This window comes from Hemiscyllium ocellatum, chromosome 44 (genome assembly GCF_020745735.1).
Source record: "Hemiscyllium ocellatum isolate sHemOce1 chromosome 44, sHemOce1.pat.X.cur, whole genome shotgun sequence".
In the NCBI taxonomy this organism is placed as follows: domain Eukaryota; kingdom Metazoa; phylum Chordata; class Chondrichthyes; order Orectolobiformes; family Hemiscylliidae; genus Hemiscyllium; species Hemiscyllium ocellatum.
The window spans coordinates 23,619,087-23,646,060 of NC_083444.1; the positions used below are offsets into that span (position 1 = coordinate 23,619,087).

At 45.4% G+C, this 26,974-nt stretch overlaps 1 protein-coding gene across 1 annotated transcript; it reads left to right on the plus strand.

Annotated features, from left to right (window-relative positions):
* Positions 1 to 26,454, plus strand: LOC132835319 (protein phosphatase inhibitor 2-like). The gene is made up of 5 exons (XM_060854765.1): positions 1 to 89; positions 5,571 to 5,678; positions 7,906 to 7,974; positions 16,524 to 16,621; positions 26,303 to 26,454. Exons 1-5 carry the CDS (start codon positions 1 to 3, stop codon positions 26,452 to 26,454), a joined length of 516 nt encoding a protein of 171 aa, XP_060710748.1.
* Positions 26,455 to 26,974: the final 520 nt, after the last annotated feature.

Below are 26,974 nucleotides of genomic sequence, written 5' to 3' on the forward strand. Positions count from 1 at the left end.
ATGGATAACAGCAAACCGGTAAAAGGCATCCTAAAGAAGACCAGCAGCTCCAACCTTACCAAGGGCCGAAAGATTTCTGAAGAGGACAGGTAAGTTAGAGTCGGAGAGACGTACAGCGTGAAAACTTCAGTCCAATTCATTTGTATTGACCAGATTTCCTAAATTAATCCAGTCCCATTTGCCAGCACCTGGCCCATAGCCATCTTAAACCCTTCCTATTCATATCCCCATCCAGATGCCCTTTGAATGTTGTTCCAGCCTCCACCAACCCTCTGAAGAGCAACCTACCTAGACCCATTCCCCTACACCTAACACTACGGGCAATTTAGCATAGCCAATTCACCTAACCTACACATCTTTGGACTATGGGAGGAAACCGGAGCAAACCCACACAGACACTGGGAGAATGTGCAAACTCCACACACAGTTGCCCGAGGCTGGAATTGAACCCATGTCTCTGGCGCCGTGAGACAGCAGTGACTAACCACTGTGCCACCGTGCTGCCCACTACTCACTCCCCTTTAACAATGATCAAGAACCAAGGGGGCTCAGGTGAAACAAGCAAACCCTCATTAGAAAAAATAAATGCTTTCATACAGCAACTGGTTAAGGTCGTGAATGCATTGCCTGAGGGTGAAGTGGAGGCAGATTCGATTAACGAATTCAGGGTGGTGGTAGATGGTTATTTGAAAGGGTTACAGGGAGAGGAACTAGGTAAATGGCACGATGTGAAATGCTCATTAGGAAAGCTGTGCAGATATGATGGGCTGAATAGCCTCATTTTCTGCTGCAATAATACTGTGAAGTGCAAGGAGAGTTATCCCAAGCCAATACTTATACCTCAACCAAAATCAAAATAAAAAAAAATCTTGATGTGGAGTTTTAAATAAAAGTAAAACACTGCAGAAGCTTGAATTGTGAAAGTGCTAAAAAAACTCATCATGTCCAGCAACATCTGTGTTAAGAGAAACAGGTGTCATTTCGAGACTCATGACAATTCACATTGCTCTGTTTGGGAGCATGCTGTGTGAAATTGCCAAACATGTTACAACATCGACTAACTGCAGTACACCTTCCTCATTGGCTGTAACGCTTTCTGTGATGTCTTGAGACTATGATAGGTGTCAATTTAAAACAAAAATCAAATGAGTGTTGTGTCCCAAAGGCAGTAATTGTGCATTGCCTCCAATGGAGGGAAGGAATAGACATAGCTGTGCTTTAGAATTAGGGGCCAAAAGTGAACAAAGGATATGGGGAACAAACAGAAGCAGTTTTCTCCCGATACCCTGATCAGATTGAACAGTCGAGTAGGCTCAAAGGGCTAAATGACCTCCTTTATTCTATGTTCCTATCTGTTGCCTTGTGTAGTTGAGGGTCCCACCTGGAGTCACTGCCTGTTTGGTTGAGGGAACTATTGGGACTTTGGCTCACAACAGGTAGAACCAGAAGAAGATGTCAGTTGAGGAGCTGGAGGCAATGTTGACACACCAAATCCTTCCCATTTCTGACTCTTGTTCTTGGTCACACCACAGACGATATTCTCTGGTTCTGAGAATCCATCCTGACACGCCTGTAGGAATTTTGTGAACTTTTATCGAACCACCTCTTATTATTTGAAACTCTCGAGAGCTCAGTTTTCCCCGAAGACAATCCCACCCTCTAGGGAATAATCTAGTGAAACCTGGTTGCATTCCTTCTATGCTAAGTATATATCCTTACTTAGATAGTGAGACAGAACTGGGCCCAGTGCTCCAGGTGAGATCTTCCCAAGGCTTTGTGCAATTGCAGCAAGTTTCTGTTATTTCTGTACTCAAATCCCAGCCTACTTTCTAATCACTCTACTGCACCTGCATTTAGTGACTCATGGGCAAGAACACCCAAACTTCCAAGCCTCCAAATATTCTCCCTTTTTGTTCTCAACTGGAGGAGAAGGCTTTGCTGGGATTGCAAGATCTCAGTAATACAGGGGGCCATTGACTGCTTCCACATGACTCATGACGGTACAGAGAAGTAGACGACACATTCGGAATATACCAACATTCTACCTTCAGCCTGAAGTATTCAGCCATTCCCACTATTTACTGACCACAGCACTGACTAGAGGCGTAGCTGGTCAGAGATAAGGCCAGAGAATCTCTTGTATCTGAATGAACACATTATGGTTTCAAGGCCTACTCTAGAGGCTTGAGCCCATAGTACATCTGGTCCTTCCAGAGCAGGTTATGAGGGAGTGCAGCACCATTTGTTTTTTTTTTGTGTACATATTTTTATTGAAAAACTTTTTAAAATCTTTTACAGAACATTTATATATAAAAAAACAAAACAAAAAAAAGTCATACAAAGATCAAGGCCATAACATAGTACCATTGTTACTAAATAACCCACTATTCCACCAAAACAAACCCACCTACTTCACTAAAACTAAACTACAAATATATTGAATAAATACTATCTTAAATTACATTCAAGTTACTTAAATTAGATAATGCCGTACTATTTTATTCTGTCTTACACATCACACCTCCGCTGAGGCTCCCATCCCTGGGAGTGCCCCCTACAGTTATCCATATTCTTTTCCTACCAGTCTCCTCCTCCCGGAGTCCCACATGCGCCCATAAAGATTCCCACGGCTATACCACGGCCCTGACTAACATTGCCGCCAAGTCAGTGCCAATATAATTTAGAAAGGGCCGCCACACCCTATAAAACTGTTCCGTTTTGTGGTGCACCATATTTGTGAGATAGTCTTGGGGGAGATGCTCCCTCACCAGCTTACGCCACCCTGTAAGACCTGGTGGTTTTTCTGACGTCCAACTTAGTAAAATGATCTTCCTGGTGGAATGGGTAAGGATATTGCACAGTCTCTTCCCATGTTCCCCCAGAGAGGGCAGGTTTAGCAGCCCCGAAAGACGAATTACTGGATCCATGTGAATTTCAATCCCCAGAATGTCTCTTTAACCCCCTTACTATAGCACTCTTTGGATCCTGCAACAATGTGTGGGAGTGCCTATATTAATTTTACATTCGGACATTCTGGTGACAATCCTCTCTTAAACTTAGCTAGCCGTTCTGGTGCCTGTGTAAGGTCTTCAATTGCACAGCCTGTGCCCTGTTACAGCCTGAGATTTTCCTTACATCCCCCCAGGTATCTTCCCCTGGCCATGTGGACATCCTGGCCAGGCCAGGACCTGCTGCCCATCGCTCAATTGCTCAGGGCCCATTTGAGAGTCAACCACATTGCTGTGGTCCTGGAGTCATTCGTAGGCCACAGACCAAGTAAGGCTGGCAGATTGCCTTCCCTGAAGAGTGTTGATGAACCAGATGAGATTTTCCAACATTTGGCAATGTTTTCATTTTCATCATTACACTCTTAACCTGCCAGGACAGGATTAGAACTCAAATGGGTCCCCAGAACATTAACTGTCTTTGCATTAATAGGTCCAGTCATAACACCGCTAGACCATTGCTTCCATCAGTGGACTAGTACTGAGGCAGCACTACACTGTCTGAGGGTCAGTACTGAGGGAGTGCTGCACTGTCAGAGGGTCAGTGCTGAAGGAGTGACGCACTGTCAGAGGGTCAGTGCTGAAGGAGTGCCGCACTGTCAGAGGGTCAGTACTGAGGGAGTGCTGCACTGTCAGAGGGTCAGTGCTGAGGGAGTGATGCACTGTCAGAAGGTCAGTGCTGAGGGAGTGCTGCACTGTCAGCGGGTCAGTGCTGAGGGAGTGCTGCACTGTCAGAGAGCCAGTATTGAGGGAGTGCCGCATTGTCAGAGGGTCAGTGCTGAGGGGATGCTGCACTGTCAGCGGGTCAGTGCTGAGGGAGTGCTGCACTGTCAGATAGCCAGTATTGAGGGAGTGCCGCACTGTCAGAGGGTCAGTGCTGGGGGAGTGTTGCACCGTTGGAGGGTCAGTATTGAGGGAGTGCTGCACTGTCAGAGGGTCAGTGCTGAGGGAGTGCCGCACTGTCAGAGGGTCAGTGCTGAGGGAGTGCTGCACTGTCAGAGGGTCAGTGTTGAGGGAATGCCGCACTGTCAGAGTGTCAGTGCTGAGGGAGTGCCGCACTGTCAGAGGGTCAGTGCTGAGGGAGTGCTGCACTGTCAGAGTGTCAGTGCTGAGGGAGTGCCGCACTGTCAGAGTGTCAGTGTTGAGGGAGTGCTGCACTGTCAGAGGGTCAATACTGAGGGAGTGCAGCATTATCAGTGGATCAGAGCTGGGGGAGTGCTGCACTGTCAGTGGGCCAGTACTGAGGGAGTGCTGTACTGTCAGTGGGTCAATATTGAGGGAGTGCTGCATTATCAGTGGGTCAGTACTGAGGGAGTGCTGCACTGTCGGAGCGTTATTACTGAGGGAGCTCTGCACTCTCAGAGGTGCCATTTTGCAGTTGAGATGTTAACCTCAGAAATTGTCAAAGATCCCAATGGTGCTAATGCTCAATATGCTTCCCCTGATGTCCCTCAACTAATACCCACTGATGGGGAAAAAAACAGCCATGATCTCACTGGAGTTGCTGCATATTTGCTGCCTGTGTGTTGGCTGCTACTTTTCATTGGCTACATATTGGCATACTTCATTGACTGTAAAGTTCTCTGGGATGTCTTTAGGTGTGTCTGCTTGTGCCCTGGTCACATCTTCTGGTTTTAATTAATTGCACAACAGATGTTTAAAGGTGTTTGCGTTCACTGCAGCTTGCCTAGTTTGAAGACTGTCCCCTTTCAAATTTAAATTACCCATGATTAATGTCTCATGTCCCTCGCAAAATTAATGTAGTACAAGCAGTGCCCACTAGAGGTAGCACAACATTAACAAAAGGGAAGGGTTGGGAAAGGAGGTGGTGATAACCTCAAATGGAGTTGGAGGGGAAGAATATACCAAAAGATTTGGAATGATAGAAACCTAGAGTGTGAAAACAGGCCACACCAACCCTCCAAACAGTAACCCACCCAGACCCGTTTCTCCTGACTAACACACCTAGCCTACACATCTCTGATCACTATGGGGCAATTAAGCATTGCCAATCCACCCTAACCTATGCATCTTTGGACTGTGGGAGGAAACTAGAGTACCAAGAGAAAGCCCACACAGACACAGGGAGAATGTGCAAACTCCACACAGACAGTTGCCTGAGGTGGGAATCGAACCCAGGTCCTTGGCACTGTGAGACAGCAATGCTAACCACTTCGCCTGATGCTCCAGTGTGAAGGTGGCCCACTGGAACACTGATTACAGTGATTGTTTCCTTGCCCTTTACAGTGAGCAGTACAATATGTAAAACTCCCTCCACTGAAAACAGACTAGACTCTCACTCATCAAGGGGTTATTTGTGGGATCTTACAGTGCACAATGCTCCTGAGCTGCTGGGCTGCAAAGTGCATGTTCTTAGGTTTTGAGAAATGCTGTCAGACACCAACTCCTGTGCATTCTAAACAGTGTGGGTGAGCTCTGATGACACAGCCAGTTCCAACCATACTAAGCACTGGGAATTTCCTGGGTTGTGGGCAGTAGGTGCAGTTGGTTGGTGAGCCACACCCAGAGAGAGATGTAAACTGACATTGTGTTCTCTAATTCCAGTCAAAAGAAATCTCAGTCCTGGGATGAAATGAACATATTGTCCACGTACAAACCTCCAGGAAAGGACTATGGACTCATGAACATTGATGAACCTAAAACTCCTTATAGGTAATACGGCCTGCTTGGAATATGGTGAACATTTACTGATCCATTGTTTGATATTGATTTAAGCTGATGCTATTATTGGACAAGCCAGATCCTACAATTAAACCGGACTTACAGTCATAGAGTTGTACAGCATGGAAACAGACCCTTCGGTCCAACTCGTCGGTGCTGACCACAAATCCTACATTAATCTAATCCCACTTGCCAGCACTTGGCCCATATTGCTCTAAACCCTTCCTATTCATGCACCCATCCAGATGCCTTTTAAATGCTGTAATTGTACCAGCCTCCACCACTTCCTCTGGCAAAAGTGAGGACTGCAGATGCTGGAAATCAGAGTCTAGATTAGAGTGGTGCTGGAAAAGCACAGCAGGTCAGGCAGCAGCCGAGGAGCAGGAAAATCAACGTTTCAGGCAAAAGCCCTTCATTAGGGCTGAAGCTTCAGTCCTGATGAAGGGCTTTTGCCCGAAACATCAATTTTCCTGCTCCTCAGATGCTGCCTGACCTGCTGTGCTTTTCCAGCACCACTCTAATCTAGACCCCCACTTCCTCTGGCAGCTCATTCCATACATGCACCACCGTCTGTGTGAAATGCGTTCCCCTCTCACCTTAAGCCTTTGTCCTTTAGTCTTGGATTCTCCTACCATTGGAGAAAAGGGTAATTGACTGATCACTCGATCCATGCCCCTGATGATTTTAGGAACCTCTATAAGGTTTCTTTCAGCTTCTGAGGCTCCAAGGAAAACAGCGCCAGCCTATTTAGCCTTTCCGTATTGCTCAAACCCAGCAACACCCTTGTAAGTCTTTTCTGAGCCCTTTCAACTTTAACAACATCTTTCCTATAGCACAGAGACCAGAATTGAATGCAGTATTCCAAAAGTGGCCTAAGCAATGTCCTGTACATCATGACCTCCCAACTCCTATACTCAATGCTCTGGCCAATAAAGACAGAGAAACATTGAGATAGGAGCAGGAGGAGGCCATTCAGCCCTTCAAGCCTGCTCCACCATTCATCACGATCATGGCCAATCGCCCAACTCAATAGCCTAATCCTGCTTTCTCCCCATAACCTTTGATCCCATTTGCCCCAAGTGCTGTATCTCGCTGTCTCTTGAATGCACTCAATGTTTAGGCATCATTCCTGTGGTAATGAATTCTATTGGCTCACCGCTGTTTGGGTGAAGAAATGTCTCCTCACCTCCAGGTCCACACCGAATCTTCAGACTATAACACCTAGTTCTGGACACCCCCACCATCGAGAACATTCTCCCTCCATCCACCCTGTCCAGCCCTGTTAGAATGTTATAATTCTCTATGAGATGGCCCTCACTTATCTGAACTCCTGGTGAATCTCTCCTCATACGTCAGCCCCACCATCCCCGGAGCCTAGTAAACCTTCACTGCACTTCCTCAAGAGCAAGAGCATCCTTCCTCAGAAAAGGAGACCAAACCTGCCCGCAATATTCTCGGTGTGGCCTCACCAAGGCCCTGTATAACTGCAGCAACACACCCCTCTGCTCCTGCATCGAAACCTCTTGCAACGAAGGCCAACATACTATTTGCCTTCCTTACCGCATGCTTCCCTTCAGTGAGTGGTACACAAGGACACCCAGATCCCACTGCACACTCTCCTCTCCCAATTTACACCCATTCAGGTAGTAGTCTCCCTTCTTGTTTTTGCTTGCAGAGTGAATAATCTCACATTTGTCCAAATTATGCTGCATCTGCCATTGATGTGCCTACTCACCCAAAGTGTCATGTTGAAGGATCTCTGCATCCTCATCCGAGTTCACCCTCCCACCCAACTTGGTGTCATTTACAAACGTTAGATTTCATTCCCCCATTTAAATCATTTATATTGTAAATAGCAGGTAATGTCCTGTACAGCTCCCAACTCCTGTACTCAATGCTCTGTCCAATAAAGGAAAGCATAGCAAATGCCTTCTTCACTATCCTATCTACTTGCGGCTTCACTTTCAAGGAGCTATGAACCTGCACTCCAAGGTCTCTTTGTTCAGCAACACTCCCCAGGAATGTATATATCTTACCTGATATTTCTCAATGTCCTTCTGAAGTTCACCACTGTCCCTATCACGGTTTGTATTGTTTGCAGCAGTACGTGGTGAGATCTCAAAGATACGTTCGATATCAGTTTCAGGAGTTGTGTGCTAATGTGTCAAACATCTTGCATGCACAAATGCTAACGTCCGTTTGCACCCACCCCTGTCAGATACGACATCGACGATGAGGCGGGGAGCAGCTCCAATCCCACTTTCTCCATGGAGGAGTTAGCAGCAAGGTGCGGTAGACGACATTTCTCTGCTGAAATTATTCCCTGCTTGCGGCAGATTGATGAGACGGTGTGTTGAAGCGCGGAGCTTGGGAGGGAGGGCGCGCTGGGTGGGTCGCGGGGTACAGCCTGTGGTTTGGTGGGGTTAGAGTGAGGTAGGATGCAGATCCTCTCCCTCGCTGTGACATTTGCACCCACAGTTCTAAACAGACGCGCGGAGGCAGTCTGGTGATTCACCCTCACCCTCGTCCACCTCCCATTTACCTTCACTAACTCTACCCAGGATGATGGTGAACCTTCAGAGACTGCTCACAAAACGATGTTAATGCTGGCAGAGTGTAAGTGCCCAGTCCTGTGCTCGTGTTAGGAGAATGTGACTCAGAAGCTGAAGACGGTGGAACAAGTCGACCAATAAGAGCTCAGTTGATCTTATTACTCTGCTCCACCACCTGCTACTGGTGACCTTTCACCCCCTTCTGACCAAAATATAGTCAAACACTCTGCTTCCACCTCCTTTGCAAGAGGGAATTGCAAAGCCTCATGACACGTTTCCTCTCTAATTTATCTTAAATGAACAACCCTTTGTTTTTAAAACATGAGCTCTAGTTCTGGAATTCCCACACCCTCTCCTTAACTATTTTGTCAAGATCCTTCAGGAAACTTTACTGATTTCAATCAAGTCATGTGTCACATTCCAAAACTCCAGCAGATAGAGGCCCACCCAACCCATGGGACAACCCACCTATTCCAGGGATTAATCCCAGTAGAGTTTCTCTGAATTGTCCCCAATCCTTCCTGAAGGAAGATTATAATTTCGGGATTACTCCCTGTGCCATGTGCTAGTGAGGCCAGATAGAGGAAGCTAATACGGTTGAGTGTGTGGATAAAGAGTTGGTGTGGGAGGGAAGGATTCGGATGCCTGAATCATTGGGATCTCTTCCAGGGCAAGTGGGAATGGTATAAGATGGCACCGAAATTGGATGGGCACCAATATCATTGCAGGCAGGCTGGCCATTGATGCTCGAGAGGGGGTGGGAACCAGGCGAAAGATGCTGGAGATTAGAGTCTAGATTAGAGTGTGGTGCTGGAGAAATACAGCAGGTCAGGCAGCATCCGAGGAGCAGGAAAATCAACGTTTCGGGCAAATACTGTTCATCAGGAGTGGAGTAGGAACCAGAGCAGTAGGTCAACATCTAGAGGGAAGAGAAGGGACGAGCTAAATCAAGGAACTTTAATAGAAAGAACAGGCTTGGCTAAGTCAATGAACATGGTGGGACTAGTGGTCTGAAGTGTATTTATTTAAATGCAAGGACTAGAACAGGTAAGATAGAGGAGCTTCAAGTCTGTATTGATACATGAGATTATGAAATGGTTGCCTTTACAGAAACTTGGTTGAGAATAAGGCAGGACTGACAGCTCAGGGGTTTAGATGTTTCAGGCAAGATAAAGAGGGGGGTGAAAGGGGTGGGGCAGATAGATTACTGATTATGGAGAATGTCACAGCTGTGACTAAGAGAGGACACCTTTGAGGCGAATGGGTAGAAGTTAGGAATAAGAAATGTGCAAGCACTATGATGGGGATATCCTATTGTCCTCCAAATAGCCAACAGGAAATGGCAGAACCGATATGTAAGCAGATCATGGAAAGATGGAAAAGCTATACAGTTGTGGGCAGTGGGGGATTTTAATTTCCTCAATATTTACTGAGGGCCAGGGTTTAGATGGGGCAGAATTTGTTCAGTGCATCCAGGAGGGATACAAAATATATCCAACTAGGGAAGGGGCTAGGCAAGTGGCCTTGTATTAGGAAATGAGTTTAGCCAAGTGATGGAAGTTTCATGAGGGAGCATTTTGGGTACTATGTAAGCTTTAAGATAGTTATGGAGAAGGCTAATGCTGTCCTCATGTGAAAGTGCTAAATCGGGGAAAGTTAAATACCACAATATGAGGCAGCAACTTGAAACATTGGACGGTGGACCGCTTTTTGAAGGTATTTGACATGGGAGCCTTTTAAAAACCAGTTGATCAGAGTTCAGGACCTGCACGATCCTGTGAGGATGAAAGACAAGGATGGCAACTCTCGGGAAACTTGGATGACGAGAAGCGTTGTAAGTTTAGTTGAAAAGATAAAGGAAGCTTATGTAAGGTTCCGGAAACAGAAATGAAATGAGGACTATAAAGTAAGCAGGAAAAAGATCTTCTTCAGGAAGAATGTGCTGGAGGTCTTCAAAAACATAAAGGTGGATAAATCTCCGGGACCTGATCAAGTATATCCCAGGACTTTGTGGGAAGTGAGGGAAGAAATTGCAGTGCCCCGAGCAGAAAAGATATGAGCGGCAATTTTTTTACACAGAGAGTAGTTTGTGTGTGGATCGAACTGCCAGACGCAGTTGGGATGTGGGTACAGTCACAGCATTTAAAAGACATTGAGATAACTACATGAGATGGAAAGCTGATTGGATACAAAAAGATGGCGGGTGGAGGGTTGTGCTTTGGACTGGAGGCCTATGACCAGCAGATACTACAGGGATTGCTGGGTATGTTTTTGTTTGTCATTTGTATAAATTATTTGGATTAGAACATTGGAGGCATGGTTAGTAAGTTTGAGGATGACACCAAAATCGGTGATATAGCGGACAGTGAAGGAGGTTATCTAAGATGACAGAGAGATCTTGATCGACTGGGTCAGTGGGCTGAGGAGTGGCAAAAGGAGTTTAATTTGGATAAATTTGAGTTATTACAGTTTTGTAAACAAACAAGGGCAGGGCTTATACAATTAAGGTCGGGCCCCGGGTAATGTTGTAGAACAGAGGGACCTAGAGGTTCAGGTACATAATTCTTTGAAATTTGACCACATATAGATAGGTTGAAATCTTTACGCAAACCTTGAATGAATAAGGAAGGGTTGGGGGAATATGGCCAAAGGCAGGCATATGGAACTAGTTCAGTTTGATGGTACAGTCAGCGTGGACTAGAGTCATATAGCATGGAAACAGACCCCTAGATCCAACCAAGACACAAGTTGGATGAAAGAACGTGTATCCACACTGTGTGGCTCTATGACTATGACTCTAAGAAATTAAGAGGATTAGAAGAGGTCATGAAATGTCCTTGGTAAGGAGGATTAAGGAGAATCCTAAGGTAGTTTGTATGTATATTAGGAGGAAGAGGATTACTAGGGAAAGGGTAGGTCCTCTCAAGGACAAAGGAGTGAATTTACTTGTTGGAGCCAGAGGAAGTTGGTAAGGTTCTTAGTGAGTATTTCACATTGGTACTCACCAGGGGGCAGGACATGGATGATGGAAAGTTTAGAGTTGAGTTTGTTGATACTCTAATGCATGTCAATATTAAGAAGAAGGTGTTTGGAGAAACATTAAGATCGATAAGTCCCCAGGGCCAGATGGGATCTATCCCGGGATACTGAGGGAGGCATGGGAGGAGATTGCTGAGGCCTGGACAGAGACCTTTGTATCCTCTTTAGCCACAGGCGAGGTTCCCAGAGACCTGGAGAACAGCCAACTTGTTCCTCTGTTCAAGAAGGGCACTGGGGTAATCCAGGAAAGTATAGGCCAGTGAGCTATCTGTAAGTGGTAGGGAACGTATTGGAAAAGATTCTTAGGGATAGGATTTCCTTACATTTGGGGAAGAATGGACCTATTAGAGATAGTCATCATGGCTTTATGAAAGGAGGTCTTGTTACAGAAACTGGATTGAATTTTTTTGAGGAAATGATAAAGACGTTGATGAGGGTAGAGCAGTGGATGTTATCTCCTTGGATTGATAAGACCCCTCACAGTAGTCTGGTCCTCAAAATCATAGGGTATGGAATCCACTGTGAATTGGCAAGTTTGATACAAAACTGCCTTGGCCAGAGACAATAGAGGGGTATTTATGGAGTTTTTCCGACTGGAGGTCTGTGACCAGTGGTTTTCACAAGAATCTGTGTGGGGACCTCTGTTGTTTATAATATATAAGTGATGTGGGTGAAAATGTCAGTGGTCGATTCGGAAGTTTGCAGATGTCACAAAATTTGTTGGAGTTGTAGACAGTGAGGAAGGATATGAAAGGACGCAGCAGGATATGGATCAGATGGAAAGTTGGGTGGAGAAATGTCAAGTGGAGTTTAATCCAGGCAAGGGCGAGGTGATTCATTTTGGAAAGTGAAATGCAAGAGGAAAATATACTAGAAATGGCTGGATCCTTGGGACTATTGATATACGGAGGGACCTTGTAGGCCAAGTCCATGCATCCCTGAAAGTGGATAAAGAAGGCACTTGCCTTCATCAGTCAGGGCATTGAATTTTAAAGTTGGCAAATCATGCTGCAACAATATAAGACATTGCTGAGGTCCCATTCAGAGTACAGTGTGCTGTTCTGGTCACTATATGGGAAGGATGTGGAGGCTTTGGAGGGACTGCAGAAGAGGGTTACCAGAATGTTGCCTGGATTGGAGTATATTAATGATAAGGAGAGAGTGGACAACTTTGGATTGAGTTAGGCTGGACGTTGAGATTGGGGCAGGCTGGAGTGAAATGCTGGAAGTATTAGATTCTCAGGGGCAATGGACAAGAGTTGGACTCTGTTCGCCAGGGTGAAATGTCAAATACTATGGGGCATAGGTTTAAGGTGAGAGGCAGAGAATTTAATGGAGGTGTACAAGGAAGGTTTATTTACCAAGAGGGTAGTGGGTGCCTGGAATGCGCTGCAAAGGGGGAGGTGGTAGCAGCAGACATGACAGCAAAACAAATGAAGAGGCAGAAAATAGAGCGATATGGAGCAAGTGCAGGCAGATGGGGTTAGTTTCGAATAACGTCATGGTCGGCACAGACATGGTGGGCTGAAGGGTCTGCTCCTGTGTTCTAAGGTACACAACTCCAACACAGGGTAATCTTACCAATACCGTGTGTAACTGAAGTATAACCTCCCTACTTCTGTATTCCACTTCCCTTATAATAAATGAATAAAATTCTATGAGTTTTCCTGATTACTTGCTGTGTCTGCATCATAACCTCTTGTGCTTCATGTGTGAGAAAAACCCAGGTCCTTTCTCATCCCAGAGCTCTGAAACCTCACTCCATTTAAGGAATGGTTTTTTAAATGATTATTCCTGTCAAAAAGGACAATTTCACATTTTCCCACATTATGCTCTATTTGTGCTACCCTTGCTCAATCTGTCTCCTGCTGTGTCCCCTCACTAACCACTTCTGAGGGAGGGTCACTTGTCCCGAAACATTAACTCTGATCTCTTTCCACAGATGCTGTCGGACCTGCTGAGCTTTTCCAGCAATTTCTATTCTCATTTACCGCATCTGTAGTTCTTTCAGTTTTATTTAGCAACTGTACCTTTTGTTCCTGCTTCCAAGTCATTTCTGTAAATTGTAAATACTTGAGGCCCCAGTACCAATGCCTGTGGAACATATCGCATTAAATCTTGCTACCAAAACTGGATCCACTTATGCCCACTCTTTGTTTTCTGCGAACCAGACAATTTTCTCTCTGTGCTAATTTTTTTTTGATTAGATTCGCTGCAGTGTGGAAACAGGCCCTTCGGTCCAACAAGTCCACACCAACCCTCCGAGGAGTAATCCACCCAGTCCCATTTCCCTCTGACTAATGCAATTTAGCACGGCCAATCCACCCTGATCTGCACATCTTTGGACTGTGGGAGGAAATCCACGCAGACACGGGGAGAGCATGCAAACTCCACACAGACACCCAAGGCTGGAATCGAACCTATGACCCTGGTGCTGTGAGGCAGCAGTGCTAACCACTGAGCCACCGTGCCACCCAATGCGTTGCCCCTTTTTAACTCTGACCTTTCATTTTCCACAATAACCTTGGAACGTGGTACCTTTTCACAATCCGAGTATGGTATATCTGCCAGTTCCCCTTTACTCACAGAATAAGTTGCTTCTTCAAAGAACTCCAATGGATTGGTCAAACATAATCCCCCTTCACAAAATCCCATGTAGACTCTGCCAATCTCCCTTGAACTTTCCCAAGTGCCCTGCTGTAGCATTTTCAATAATGCCTTCTCATTTCTCTCCTATGCGTAACATTAAACTAACTGACCTGGAGCTTCCTGCTTTCTGAATCCTCTTAAAATAGTGGAGTTAAACTTGTGAATTTTCTAAACAGGTGGAACTTTAGGACTTTCGGAACAACCTGTCCTAATATTTAATACAATCGTGATTCATTGAAGACTTTTACCCACCCGATCCCTATAATTCTGTAGGCCTCTCAAAATCTTTCAGTCTTGACTTGAAATATACTCAGAGGCTGAGTCTCCATAGCCCTCTGTGATAGCGAAACCAAAATCACAAGTAACAACAATATCATCTCAGACCAAAGTGGTATCCCCCTTATTTTTAAATTATGTCCCGGGTTTTAGACTCTACAACAAGGAGAAGCATCTTACCTGCATCATTAATATTTTGCACGTTGAAATGAGATTACTCTTTATTTCTTTTTTAGATTAGATTTCCTACAGTGTTGAAACAGGCCCTTCGGCCCAACCAGTCCTCCAAATAGTAACCCACCCAGACCCATTTCCCTCTGGCTAATGCACCTAACATGATGGGCAATGTAGCATGGCCAATTCACCTGACCTGCACATCCTTGGAGTGTGGAGGAGACCAGACCACCTGGAGGAAACCCACACAGACACAGGGAGAATGTGCAAACTCCATTTGCCCGAGGCTGGAAACAAACCTGGAACCCTGGGGCTGTGAGGTAGCAATAACCTCTGAGCCACCGTGCCACCCTTGAAAGTAGAGAATGTAGCAGTCTGTGGCAATAATATCTTCCTCGAAAATAACGAGACCAATACTGCACACACTACACCGGGCGTGGGCTAACCCAGCTCTTACACAATTGTAGCAAGACTTCACTGCTCCTGTGCTTAAATCCTGTTGCAGTAAAGACTAACATTCAACTCACCTCCCCAGTAGCTCATTGTACCTGAATGTTAGCCCTTAGTGATTTATCAACAAGGGCAACTTGGTCCCTTGCCACTTTTGTAGTGAATTTCAGAACATTACTAGCAATGCATCGCCTTTTACAGTTGCTTTTTCTTTTAAGACCATCGGATGTGGCTCATCAGGACCAAGGGGCTTTTCAGAAACAGCTCCAACAAATTTACTCAGTACCACTTCTCAGATGACTGTAATTTCCTTGAGTTCTCCCCTCTCCCATTTCTTGTTGTACAGGTATTTCTCCAATGTTATGTTTAACCTCTACAATGAAGACCAATGCAAACTGCCTATTCAGTTCATCTGCCCACCCCTTATTCTCCCTTATTATTAATGCCCTGACTCACTTCCTGAGTAAGTGCTGGTTTTGTTAACTGGTTTAGATAGATATAGGAACGTTTGCTCTCGGTTCATGTTTCTGGATAGCTTTCTGTCATTGTTGGCAGTTTCTATTTTTTTTAGTCAGTCTTTGCATTTCTTTAAATTCTCTCTCTAGCTTTCTGACCTACCACCTAACTATGCCCAGTTCTACGCTTTTCCAAAACTTTGATGCAAGCTTTAACTTTTTTGTAAAGCATAAATAACGGGATGAATATTTCTTGAATATTTGAATATTCAAGAAAATTTGAATCTTTCTTCTGTGTTGGAATGCACCTATTATATGCATTCTGAAATATCCTCCTGCATGTTTGCTGCTGTAACTTTATTGATCTATCTCTTAATCTAATTTGTTTCCTTTAGGAGTTCTGGTTTTGTACCTCATTATTACTCTTGGACTGATTCTTGTCTCCTATTGAATGCAAGATTAGTCATGTTATGGTCACAGGGGTGTCATCAGACTAAGATAATCCATTTATCATTTTGCACAATTACCAGTGTAGCAGGGTCTGTTCTAGTCAGTTTCAGAATACTTCGTAATAAGAAACTGTTCTGAAACCATCCTATGAACCCCTGATCTCGGCTTCCTCTACCGATCTGGTGTTGCCAGTCTCTGAATGAACAACGTTGTCAATGCTATCCATTTCCCCATCCATTCCTCCTCACTAAGGGCCAAGCACTCATTCTCAAGGCTCCTGGGGATGGGGTTAGGTGGCCTGGGGATAGGGGCATGAGGGTTGAGAAGGTGAGGAGTCATGCTTACGAAAGGCAGCAGGGTTCCTGATTCAACTTTGCCTCTCTCTGTGGTTTCGACCAGAGACCAATCTCTCCGAGATTACTGCTCTCTAGAAAGTTAAAAATCACACAACACCAGGTTATAGTCCTTTAAATTCTCTCTCTAGCTTTCTGACCTACCACCTAACTATGCCCAGTTCTACGCTTTTCCAAAACTTTGATGCAAGCTTTAACTTTTTTGTAAAATATAAATAACGGGTGCTTTAAATAAATAACAGTGTGCTTTAATTGGAAGCACACAAGTGTGCTTCCAATTAAACCTGTTGGACTATAACCTAGTTGTTGTGTGATTTTTAGCTTTGTACACCCCAGTCCAACATCGGCATCTCCAAATCATGCTCTCGAGAAGCTAGGGAGGGATCAAGTGGAGGCTGACTCATATTGCTTGCATGTAATTGTCTGTGCATGGTTTAGGATGAGCAATCTGAATAAAAGTAGAAGAAGCAAAAAACAGACAGCAAAGGTTAAAACACAAGATTCTGATGAGGAAGACATTCCACTCGTGGAGCTAGGTGAGTCTCACAGTTGGAGGCCTTCAGCCCCCCCCTTGAGCCTGTTGCTTTATTCAATGATCTGCATCTCAACCTCATTTACCAACCTCCATCCTCCTCCACAGTGTGGAATTAAGTGACCTGTACCAATAGATTGATTGTTGGCTTTGGAAGAGTTTTGTTTTCATTCATAGCACCGAGAGTCTCACAGGCTGAGGGGTGACCTTTTTGAAGTTTATAAAATGATGAGGGCCAGAGACAGAGTGAATAGTCACAGTTTTATTTCCCAGGCTCGCTGAGTCCAGAACTCGAAGGCATAGGTTTAGGGTGAGAGGGGAAAGATTTAAAAGGGATTTAAGGGGCAACTTTTTCACATAGAGGGTGGTGTGTGTATGAAATGAGCTGCCAGAGGAAGTGATTAGATTCCCAACAGCATGGAAACAGGCCCTTCGGCCCAACAAGTCCACACCGACTCTCCAAAGAATGACCCACCCAGACCCGTTCCCCATATTTACCTCTGACTAATGCACATAACACTACGGGCAATTTAGCACAGCCAATCCACCCTGACCTGCACATCTTTTGGATTGTGGGAGGAAAATGGAGCATCCAGAGGAAACCCACACAGTCACAGGGAGAACATGCAAACTCCACACAGACAGTTGCCCGAGGCTGGAATCAAACCTGGGTCCCTGGTGCTGTGAGGCAGCAGTGCTAACCACTGAGCTACCATGCTACTGGTGGAGGCTGGTACAATTATAGCATTTAAAAGGCACCTGGATGGGTATATGAATAGGAAGCGTTTAGAGGGATATGGGCCAAGTGCTGGAAACTGGGACTAGAATAATTTGGGATATCTGGTCAGCATGAAGGAGTTAGACCAAAGGGACTGTTTCCGTGCCATACAGTTTTATGACTGTATGTGGACTTTGCCCACAAATATCACCATCTGCCATTGGGCTGCGGTCAACAGTAAGATTTGAAACCATGTCCCAAAAGCATTAGCCTGGGCTTCTACATTATTAGCTCATCTTGGTACCGTTGGTCCATCATTTCTTGCTGAAGGAAAGGCTGAGGTGGTGTTGACGGATTTTCAAAAGATGTTCAACTGAGGTGAGGAAGTTCTAACGTGTGGAATAGACAGTAGCGAAGTGGGTACAAAATTAACTGAGTGATAGCAAACAGAGTAATGATCAATGAGTGTTCTTCAGGCAGCAGAGGAGTTTGTAATGGGGTTCCCTGAGGGTTGGGGCTGAGGCCCTTACTTCTCCTGTTATTTGGAGTATGGTGCGCAGTTTTGGGCCCCATATCTCAGGAAGGATGTACTGGCCCTGGAGCGTGTTCAGAGGGGGTTCACGGGAATGGGCCCAGGAATGAAAAGCTTAACATATGAGGAATGTTTGAGGACTCTGGGTCGATACTCGATGGAGTTTAGAAGGATGAAGGGGGATCCACTTGAAACATCCAGAACACTGAATGGCCTGAACAGATTAGATGTTGGGAAAATGTTTCCATCGGTAGGAGGGATGAGGACCCGAGGGCACAGCCTTAGAGTAAAGGGAAGAGCTTTTAGAATGGAGATAAGGAGAAACATCTTCAGCCAGAGAGTGGGGAATCTCTGGGATTGACTGCCACAGAAGGCTGTGGAGGCCAGGTCAGTGAATGTGTTTACGACTGAGGCAGATATTTGCTTGAGTATCCAGGGGATCCAGGGAGAAAGCGGGAGAATGGGGTTGAGAAACTTATCAGCCATGATTGAATGTGGAGCAGACGTGATGGGCTGAATGGCCTAATTTCTGCTCCTATGGCTTACGGTCTTATATATGGAGAATGATGTAGATCTTGGTGCAAAGTTTTTGGAAGGTACAAACTTGGGAGAATTATAAACTATGAGGTGGACAGTGGAGAACTTCAGAAGAATGTGGAGTCATTGATGGAGTGGGCAGGTATGTAGTAGAGAAAGCTCAATGTGGAGAAGTCGGAGGAATGATGTCCTTAGAGAGACAGCACAAAATAAAGGGTGCGTTGGGGCAGAGACTTGTGTGTATCTGTTTAAGTCATTAAAGGTGACAGGGCAGGTAGAGAGAAGTGTTCCTAAATAATATACATGGCGTCATAAGTAGTGTCCTAGAGGGGAAGATCGGGCAGGTTTTGCTGAACATGTGTAAGATACTGGTTAGACCTCAGCTGGGAACTGTGCAAGGGTCATAAGGACGGAGAGATGTACAGCATGGAAACAGGTCCTTTGGTCCAACTTGTCCATGCTGACCAAATATCCAAACCCAATCCAGTCCCACCTGCCAGCACCAGGCCCATATCCCTCCAAACCCTTCCTATTCATATACCCAACCAGATGCCTCTTAAATATTGCAATTGTACCAGCCTCTACCACTTCCTCTGGCAGCTCATTCCATACACGTACCACCCTCTGCATAAAAATGTTGCCCCTTAGGTCCCTTTTATATCTTTCCCCTCTCACCCTAAACCTATGTCCTCCAGTTCTCGACTCCCCCACCCCAGGAAGAGACTTTGTCTATTTATCCTATCCATCCCCCTCATGATTTTATAAACCTCTATAAGGTCACACGTCAGCCTCCAATGCTCCAGAGAAAATAACCCAGCCTGTCTCTGCAGCACAAACCTTTGCAAATATTTTCTGCACCCTTTCAAGTTTAACAACATCTTTCCCATAGCAGAGAGACCAGAAATGGGCACAGTATTCCAAAAGTGACTTCATCAATGTCTTGTACAGTTGCAACATGACCTCCCAACCCCTGTACTCTAGAGGAAGGATGTGATAAAGACCACAAATTTTTATTTCCCTTTATTTTCATTGTGGACTAAAACAGAAAAAGGAATATTTTAAAATCAAGGAGTGTGTACAGAGTTGCTGCACTTTTGATAACCAAGTTACTGTGAGCTGTATTTAAGCTTTGGAAGAGGGAGACAAGACTGGGGGTGAGTGTGCAGAGTGAGATATGTCCGGGAACAGTTACTCATTGGTTTGTGCAATTGTGACCAGTTTGGATACCAAAGGTCATCAACCTAACGAGAACTGATTGGTTTCTAGGCAGCAGAACCACTTGTGGGTGTGAACAATAGAGTGGGAGACTGAGCAGGGTAGAGATCCAAAACTGAAAGCAACAAATGCTTAAGATCACAGCGGGTCAGGCAGCTCTCATGGAGAGAGACAGCAAGCTAATGTTTCCAGTTTAGACATTCAAAACATTGCCAGGGTTGGAGGGTTTGGGTTATAGGGAGAGGCTGAATACACTGGGGCTGTTTTCCCTGGAGCGTTGGAAGCTGAGGGATGATCTTATAGAAACTTATAAACTCTTTTTCCCACGGTAGGGGAGTCCAAAAGTAGATGGCATAGGTGAGAGGGGAAAGATATAAAAGGACCAAAGGGGCAGCTTTTTCACACAGAGGGTGGTACGTGTATGGAATGAGCTGCCAGAGGATGTGGTGGAGGCTGGTACAATTGCAACATTTAAGAGGCATTTGGATGGGTATATGAATAGGAAGGGTTTGGAGGGATATGGGCCACGTGCTGGCTGGTGGAACTAGATTGGGTTGGGATATCTGGTCGGCATGGACAGGTTGGACCGAAGAGTACATGCTGTACATCTCTATGACTCTGTGACTCTATGGAATGGTATGTTCTGTGTCTGTATCTCTCTGAGTAAGGGCAGAAGGGGCGTAGAGACAGCCAAGTATTTTCTCCCCCTGGGACTGCATATTATTGCCTTTAACCAGTAACTAGGATGCTTCGTACTTAGTATACCACTAGGCCATGCCTCCTGCAAAAAGATGGCAAGAACCTGGAGTAAGGGAATTGAATAACAGACTAGAACTAGGGAAGTGATTGCTGGGCCTCTTGCTGAGATATTTGTATTGTCGATAGTCACAGGTGAGGTGCTGGAAGACTGGAGGGTCACTATTTGAGAAAGGTGGTAAGGACAAGCCAGGGAACTGTAGACCAGTGAGCCTGATGTCGGTGGTGGGCAAGTTGTTGGAGGGAATCCTGAGGGACTGGATGTACATGTATTTGGAAAGGCAAAAACTGATTAGGGATAGTCAATATGGCTTTGTGCGTGGGAAATCATGTCTCACAAACTTGATTGAGTTTTTGCAGAAGTAACAAAGAGGATTGATGAGGGCAGAGCAGTAGATGTGATCTATATGGACTTCAGCAAGGCATTCGACAAGATTCCCCATGGGAGACTGATTAGCAAGGTTAGATCTCACTAAATACAGGGAGAACTAGCCATTTGGATGCAGAACTGGCTCAAAGGTAGAAGACAGAGGGTGGTGGTGGAGGGTGTTTGGTATGCTTTCCTTCATTGGTCAGAGCATTGAGTATAGGAGTTGGGAGGTCATGTTACGGCTGTACAGGACATTGGTTAGGCCACTGTTGGAATATTGTGTGCAATTCTGGTCTCTTTCCTTTCGGAAAGATGTTGTGAAACTTGAAGGAGTTCAGAAAACATTGTGGCTACCTTCCGGTGGATAGAATTTAGGTTACTGTCCGTCCACCGATTGCATCTGTAGCTTAGCCTCAAACTCTGAGATGAAGCTGCTCAAATCCTAAAAGCCTGTTGCGAAAATGCTTCCTTTGGACAAACCTTCCTGACCTAAAGCTGTGATGGAGTAACACATCACCTGTCCTACTATCTGATGAGTACACCCCTTTGACTATCTATAGCAAACAAAATACTGACTGTGCTTACAAAGCTCGCAACTGTGTTCAACATTAGATATGGGTCTAACTAAAGATAATCCAACAAGAGAGGTGACAGCGATTTGCAGATTCATTTCTCAGGGCAATGGATGGACCGATTTGAGTCAAGCTATTTGGATAAAATTTAAACAAACCTGGCAGTTAACTGTCATTCATCATTAATAGCAATACCTCGACCAGAGTCCTCTTGCCATCCAATCAGCACTGACCTCTCATACACTATGAATGTTCATTTCCCCCCTCAAGTTGATTTAAAAAAAAATTCCTTTCTGGGATTTGGACACTGCTGGGTGGCCAGCATTTAATGCCCATTCCTAGTTGCCCCTTGAGAAGGCAGTAGTGAGCTGTGCATTCTTGCAAATTTTCCTGATGAGAGCAAGACTGACGCGAATGTGCAATGTTCAAATTCAGTCTGACCGAACAAGTGTTTGACCCTCCTTAATGTTAGACTAAACCCTTATTAAGCCCATAATCTTCTAAACCCGACAAACTGTACGAGACTAGCTTGTACAAAAGGAAAATCTTGCGAATGTTGGAGACCTGAAGCAAAAACTGAAATTGCTGGACAATCAGTATGTCTGCATCATCTGTGGAGAGAGAGAAACATAAGTTCACATTGAATCGATGGCACATCCTCTTTGTCATTTCCTCTCTCCTCTCTCCCACCCTGTCGGAGATCTTAGCTGGGTCACCAATCTGTCTTCCCCTGCCCCAGGCTTCAAACACACATTTGCTAAAACACAACTCTTGCGAAGAACCCATAATACTTTGGATGAAAGTTTGAACTCATGGGCAAAATTGTAACCAAATGAAAAGAGATTTAGACGGGGTGGGAGTTAAAAAGTCTCGAGTGAGATCTCTGTTTCCCAACAGATTGGTCAAAGGCCTCTTGTGATGCAGCTGTAGTGTTCCTTCCTCTAAGCTAGGAGGCCCATGTCAGAGGCCCACCTGCTCCAAAGGTCTTTGATCAGAAAGTATAAATAGAAGAGATGGTTATTATCTTAAATGTGGCAGTGAGGTTGCAGGTTCATTAGTGGGTAGATTTGAACTTGCGTTGTCCATCCTGATGACTGACTGCTAATAAAGATTTGTTGAGTTCATGAGCTACCTGCCAGATCTGACTGTCATTAGTCATCCATTGAGGCAGATGGAGTCCACTTGCCTTCCACATCTGTTGACTTCTATTCTACGGTTCAATACAAACTCCAGTCTGCTCTGAAAAACATCCCTTAATGAGGAAAACCAGTCCTTTCTCGTCATGGCCTTTATCCCATCACCAAATCAGCCATAGTAATTTTCATCAACCACGACCCTTACATCACCAGAGTTTCCGACGCATGACACATAATGCCTGGGCAGAGCAATGCAGCCCATCAAAGGTGAGGAAGGGATAGGGATAAAGAAATTCCACAAGTACATTGAGAGCAACTAGACAGAAAGCAGGAGCTTCAAAAGATCGACGAGGTTGTTTTTGCGTTGAACCTCAGGAGATGGGAGTAAAATGAACATTTCCTGTCAGTTTTTACTGTGGAGAAAGAAATGGAGGCTTGAAACCCCCAGGTTAAATAAATATTGATGTTTTGAAAACCGGTCACATTACAAAAGTGTTAGAAAATATAAAGGTGGACCTGATCTCATATATCCCAGGATGTTGTGGGAAGTTAGAGAGGAAATTGTGGGGTTCCTTGCAGAAATATTTGCATCATCTGTAACTACGGGAGAGGTGTCAGATGGCAAATGTTGTAGCTTTGTTTAAGAAGGGATGTAAGGGGATGCCTGGGAACTATAGAGCTGCGAGTTTGACTTTAGTGGTGGGTAAGTTGTTGGAGGTGATTCTGAAAGATAGGGTTTATGTGCACTTGGAGAGGCAAGGAATGATGGGAGATAGTCACCATGGTTTTGCGCAAAGTGAAATCATGTTCACAAAGTTTTTTTTGAGGAAGTAGCCAAGAAGATTGATGAAGGCAGAGTGGTAGACATTGATTCCTTGGATTATAGTAAGGTTTCACATTGTAGACTAATTAGTAAAGTTAGATCATATGGATTCAAGATGAATCTGCCAATCGGATACAAAATTGGCTTAACGTCAGGAGACAGAGTGATGGTGGAGAGCAGAATTTTAACAATTTTAACAGGGCCCTGAATAATGTCGTAGAACAGAGAGACCTAGGACTTTAGGTGCATAATGCTTTGAAGTTTGCGTCACAGTAGATCGGGTGGATAAGGAGATGTTTAGCACACTTGCCTTCATTGCTCAGACCTTGAGTATTGGGGTTGGGGTGTTATGTTGACATTGTACCGGACATTGGCTTGGCCTCTTTTGGAATTCTGGTTCTAGTCACAGGAAGGATATTATTAACTTGGAGAGGGTTCAGAAAATATTTACTAGAATGTTAGGCCACTGTTGGAATATTGCGTGCAAATGTAGTGTCCTTCCTATAGGAAAGATGTTGTGAAACTTGAAAGATTTACAAGGATGTTGCCAGGGTTGGAGGAGCTGAGCTACAGGGAGAGGTTGAACAGGCTGGGGCTGTTTTCACTGGAGCGTCGGAGGCTGAGGGGTGACCTTATAGAGGTTTACAAAATCACGAGGGGCAGGAATAGGGTAAGTAGACAAAGTTTTTTCCCTGGGGTTGGGGAGTCCATAACTAGAGGGCATAGGTTTAGGGTGAGAGGGGAAAGATATAAAAGAGACCTATGGGGCAACGATTTCACACAGAGAGTGGTACGTGTATGGAATGAGCTGCCAGAGGAGGTGGTGGAGGCTGGTACAATTGCAACATTTAAGAGGCATTTGGATGGGTATGTGAATAGGAAGGGTTTGGAGGGATATGGGCCGGGTGCTGGCAGGTGGGACTAGATTGATTTGGGATATCTGGTCGGCATGGACGGGTTGGACTGAAGGGTCTGTTTCCATGCTGTACATCTCTATGACTCTATGAATGGAGGGTTAAATAATAAGGAGAGGCTGAATAGGCTGGGACTTTGTTCACTGGAGCACAGGAGGTTGAAGGGTGACCTTATAGAGGTTTCTAAAATCATGAGGGACATAGGTGAGGTGAATAACAGGTATCTTTTCCCTGAGGGGGTTGGGTTGGGGGGGGGGCGGGGAGCAGGGGAGGGTGGCAAATTTTTAAGGAGCAAGGAGAAAGATTGTAAAAAGCCATGACAGGCAATTTTATTTTAGACAGGGAGTGGTTCCTGTGTGAAATGAGCTTCCAGAGGAAGTGGTAGATGCGGGTGCAATGAGTCTGTTTAAAAGACATTTGGATAAGTTCATGATTAAGAAATGTTTGGAGGGGTATGGGCCAAGCACAGGCAGGTGGGACACGTTTAGTGTGGGATTAGGGTTAGCATGGACTGGTTGGACCAAAGGGTCTGTTTCTGAACTGTATGACTTTGAGAGAGAAGGAGGGGCTAAATCAAAATGGAAATGGAAGGCAGAGGTAAGAGACTCCACCCCCTGCAAATTAGGGAAATTTCAGATCTGGAAGCACTTGGACACACAACTGAACAACTTTTCCCATCACCAAAAATCACTTCATCTCTTAACTATCACCACTGAACGTTTTCCAGTTGATTAGATTGCATGTGAAGCCTGTTAAGGACTGCGCTGACCATCAAAGGGTAGAGGAAGGGCCCAAACTAAAATGGAGTTGGAAGGAGAGATAAAGCCCTGTTCTCTCTTCAGTGCCCAACGCTCTCGATAAGCATCGAGGGACAACCCTGTGCTGTCCCTGTCCTGGGAGTGTTTGATGGGGGGACTGTGTAGAGAGAGCTTTTCTCTGTATCTAACCACATGCTGTCCCTGTCCTGGGAGTGTTTGATGGGGGCAGTGTAGGGGAGCTTTACTCTGTATCTAACCCCATGCAATATCTGTCCTGGGAGTGTTTGATAGGGGACAATGTAGAGGGACCGTTATTCTACATTTAGCCTTGTGCTGTCCCTGACCCTGGGAGTGGTTGATGGAGACAGTGTAGAGGGAGCTTTGCTCTGTATCTAACCCCGTGCTGTCCCTGTCTTGGGAGTGTTTGATGGGGACAGTGTAGAGAGAGCTTTACTCTGTTTCTAACCCCGTGCTTTCCTTGGCCTGGGAGTGTTTGATGGGGACAGTGTAGAGAGAGCTTTTCTCTGTATCTAACCCCATGCTGTCCCTGTCCTGGGAGTGTTTGATGGGGACAGTGTAGGGGGAGCTTTACTCTGTATCTAACCCCGTGCTGTCCCTGTCCTGGGAGTGTTTGATGGGGGGATCAGTGTAGAGGGAGCTTTACCCTGTATCTAACCTCGTGCTGTCCCTGTCCTGGGAGTGTTTGATGGGGGGATCAGTGTAGAGGGAGCTTTACCCTGTATCTAACCTCGTGCTGTCCCTGTCCTGGGAGTGTTTGATGGGGGGACAGTGCAGAGAGAGCTTTTCTCTGTATCTAACCCCATGCAATATCTGTCCTGGGAGTGTTTGATAGGGGACAATGTAGAGGGAGCTTAACTCTGTATCTAACCCCGTGCTGTCCCTGTCCTGGGAGTGTTTGATGGGGATAGTGTAGAGAGAGCTTTACTCTGTATCTAACCCCGTGCTGTCCCTGTCCTGGGAGTGTTTGATGGGGGGATCAGTGTAGAGGGAGCTTTACTCTGTATCTAACCCCGTGCTGTCCCTGTCCTGGGAGTGTTTGATGGGGGGATCAGTGTAGAGGGAGCTTTATTCTGTACCTAACCCCATGCTGTCCCTGTCCTGGGAGTGTTTGATGGGGGACAGTGTAGAGGGAGCTTTACTCTCTATCTAACCCCGTGCTGTCCCTGTCCTGGGAGTGTTTGATGAGGAATTTAGGAATTTGTCTGTTAGTGGTAGTCATTCAGCAAAACTGAAAGCATACAACAAATTCAAGTAGAGCCTATGAGTTTTTCTGTTCCACAGATGCTGGCTATATTTGTTATTCCATGTCACACCTTTCCTTTCAACTCCACAGAGAAGAAACGCCAGTTTGAAATGAAACGGAAGCAGATTTATGATGAAGGGCAAAATATTCAGCGAGCCCGTGAGCTGCTGGCGAAAGAAGACTTAGATGACCGCGACGACTCTGATTGTGAGTTATCTGTTAGACCGGAATCTCATTATTGATGATTCTGTGAGATCCCTGAACTCTGACAGGAAGAAAAGAATTTGGATAAAATGATTTTAAGGGTCCGTGAGGATCATTGGAAGACACACAATGCTCAGAGGGGATTGACAGATGTTAATCAGTGTTATGGTATCTCCCAGGGAGAGAGAGAGGGGACTGAGAGACACCAGTCACTTTCCAGATATCTCCCTGAGACAGAGAAGGGACTGAGACACACCAGTCACTATCCAGATATCTCCCTGAGACAGAGAAGGGACTGAGACACACCAGTCACTATCCAGATATCTCCCTAAGACGGAGAAGGGACTGAGAGACACCAGTCACTGTCCAGATATCTCCCTGAGAGGGAGAATAGACTGAGAGACATCAGTCAGTGTCCACAAATCTCCCTGAGACAGCAAAGGGACTGAGAGACACTAGTCACTATCCAGATATCTCCCTGAGTGTGAGGGGACTGAGAGACACCAGTCACTATTCAGATATCTCTCTGAGACATAGAATAGTCTTAGAGACAACAGT

Excerpts from the sequence above, each read along its gene's own strand:
- LOC132835319 (XM_060854765.1), top strand. The coding sequence starts at position 1 with ATGGATAACAGCAAACCGGTAAAAGGCATCCTAAAGAAGACCAGCAGC. Across the intron at positions 90-5,570 it reads AAGATTTCTGAAGAGGACAG|TCAAAAGAAATCTCAGTCCT; the intron begins GTAAGTTAGAGT and ends CTCTAATTCCAG. Across the intron at positions 7,975-16,523 it reads ATGGAGGAGTTAGCAGCAAG|GATGAGCAATCTGAATAAAA; the intron begins GTGCGGTAGACG and ends TGCATGGTTTAG.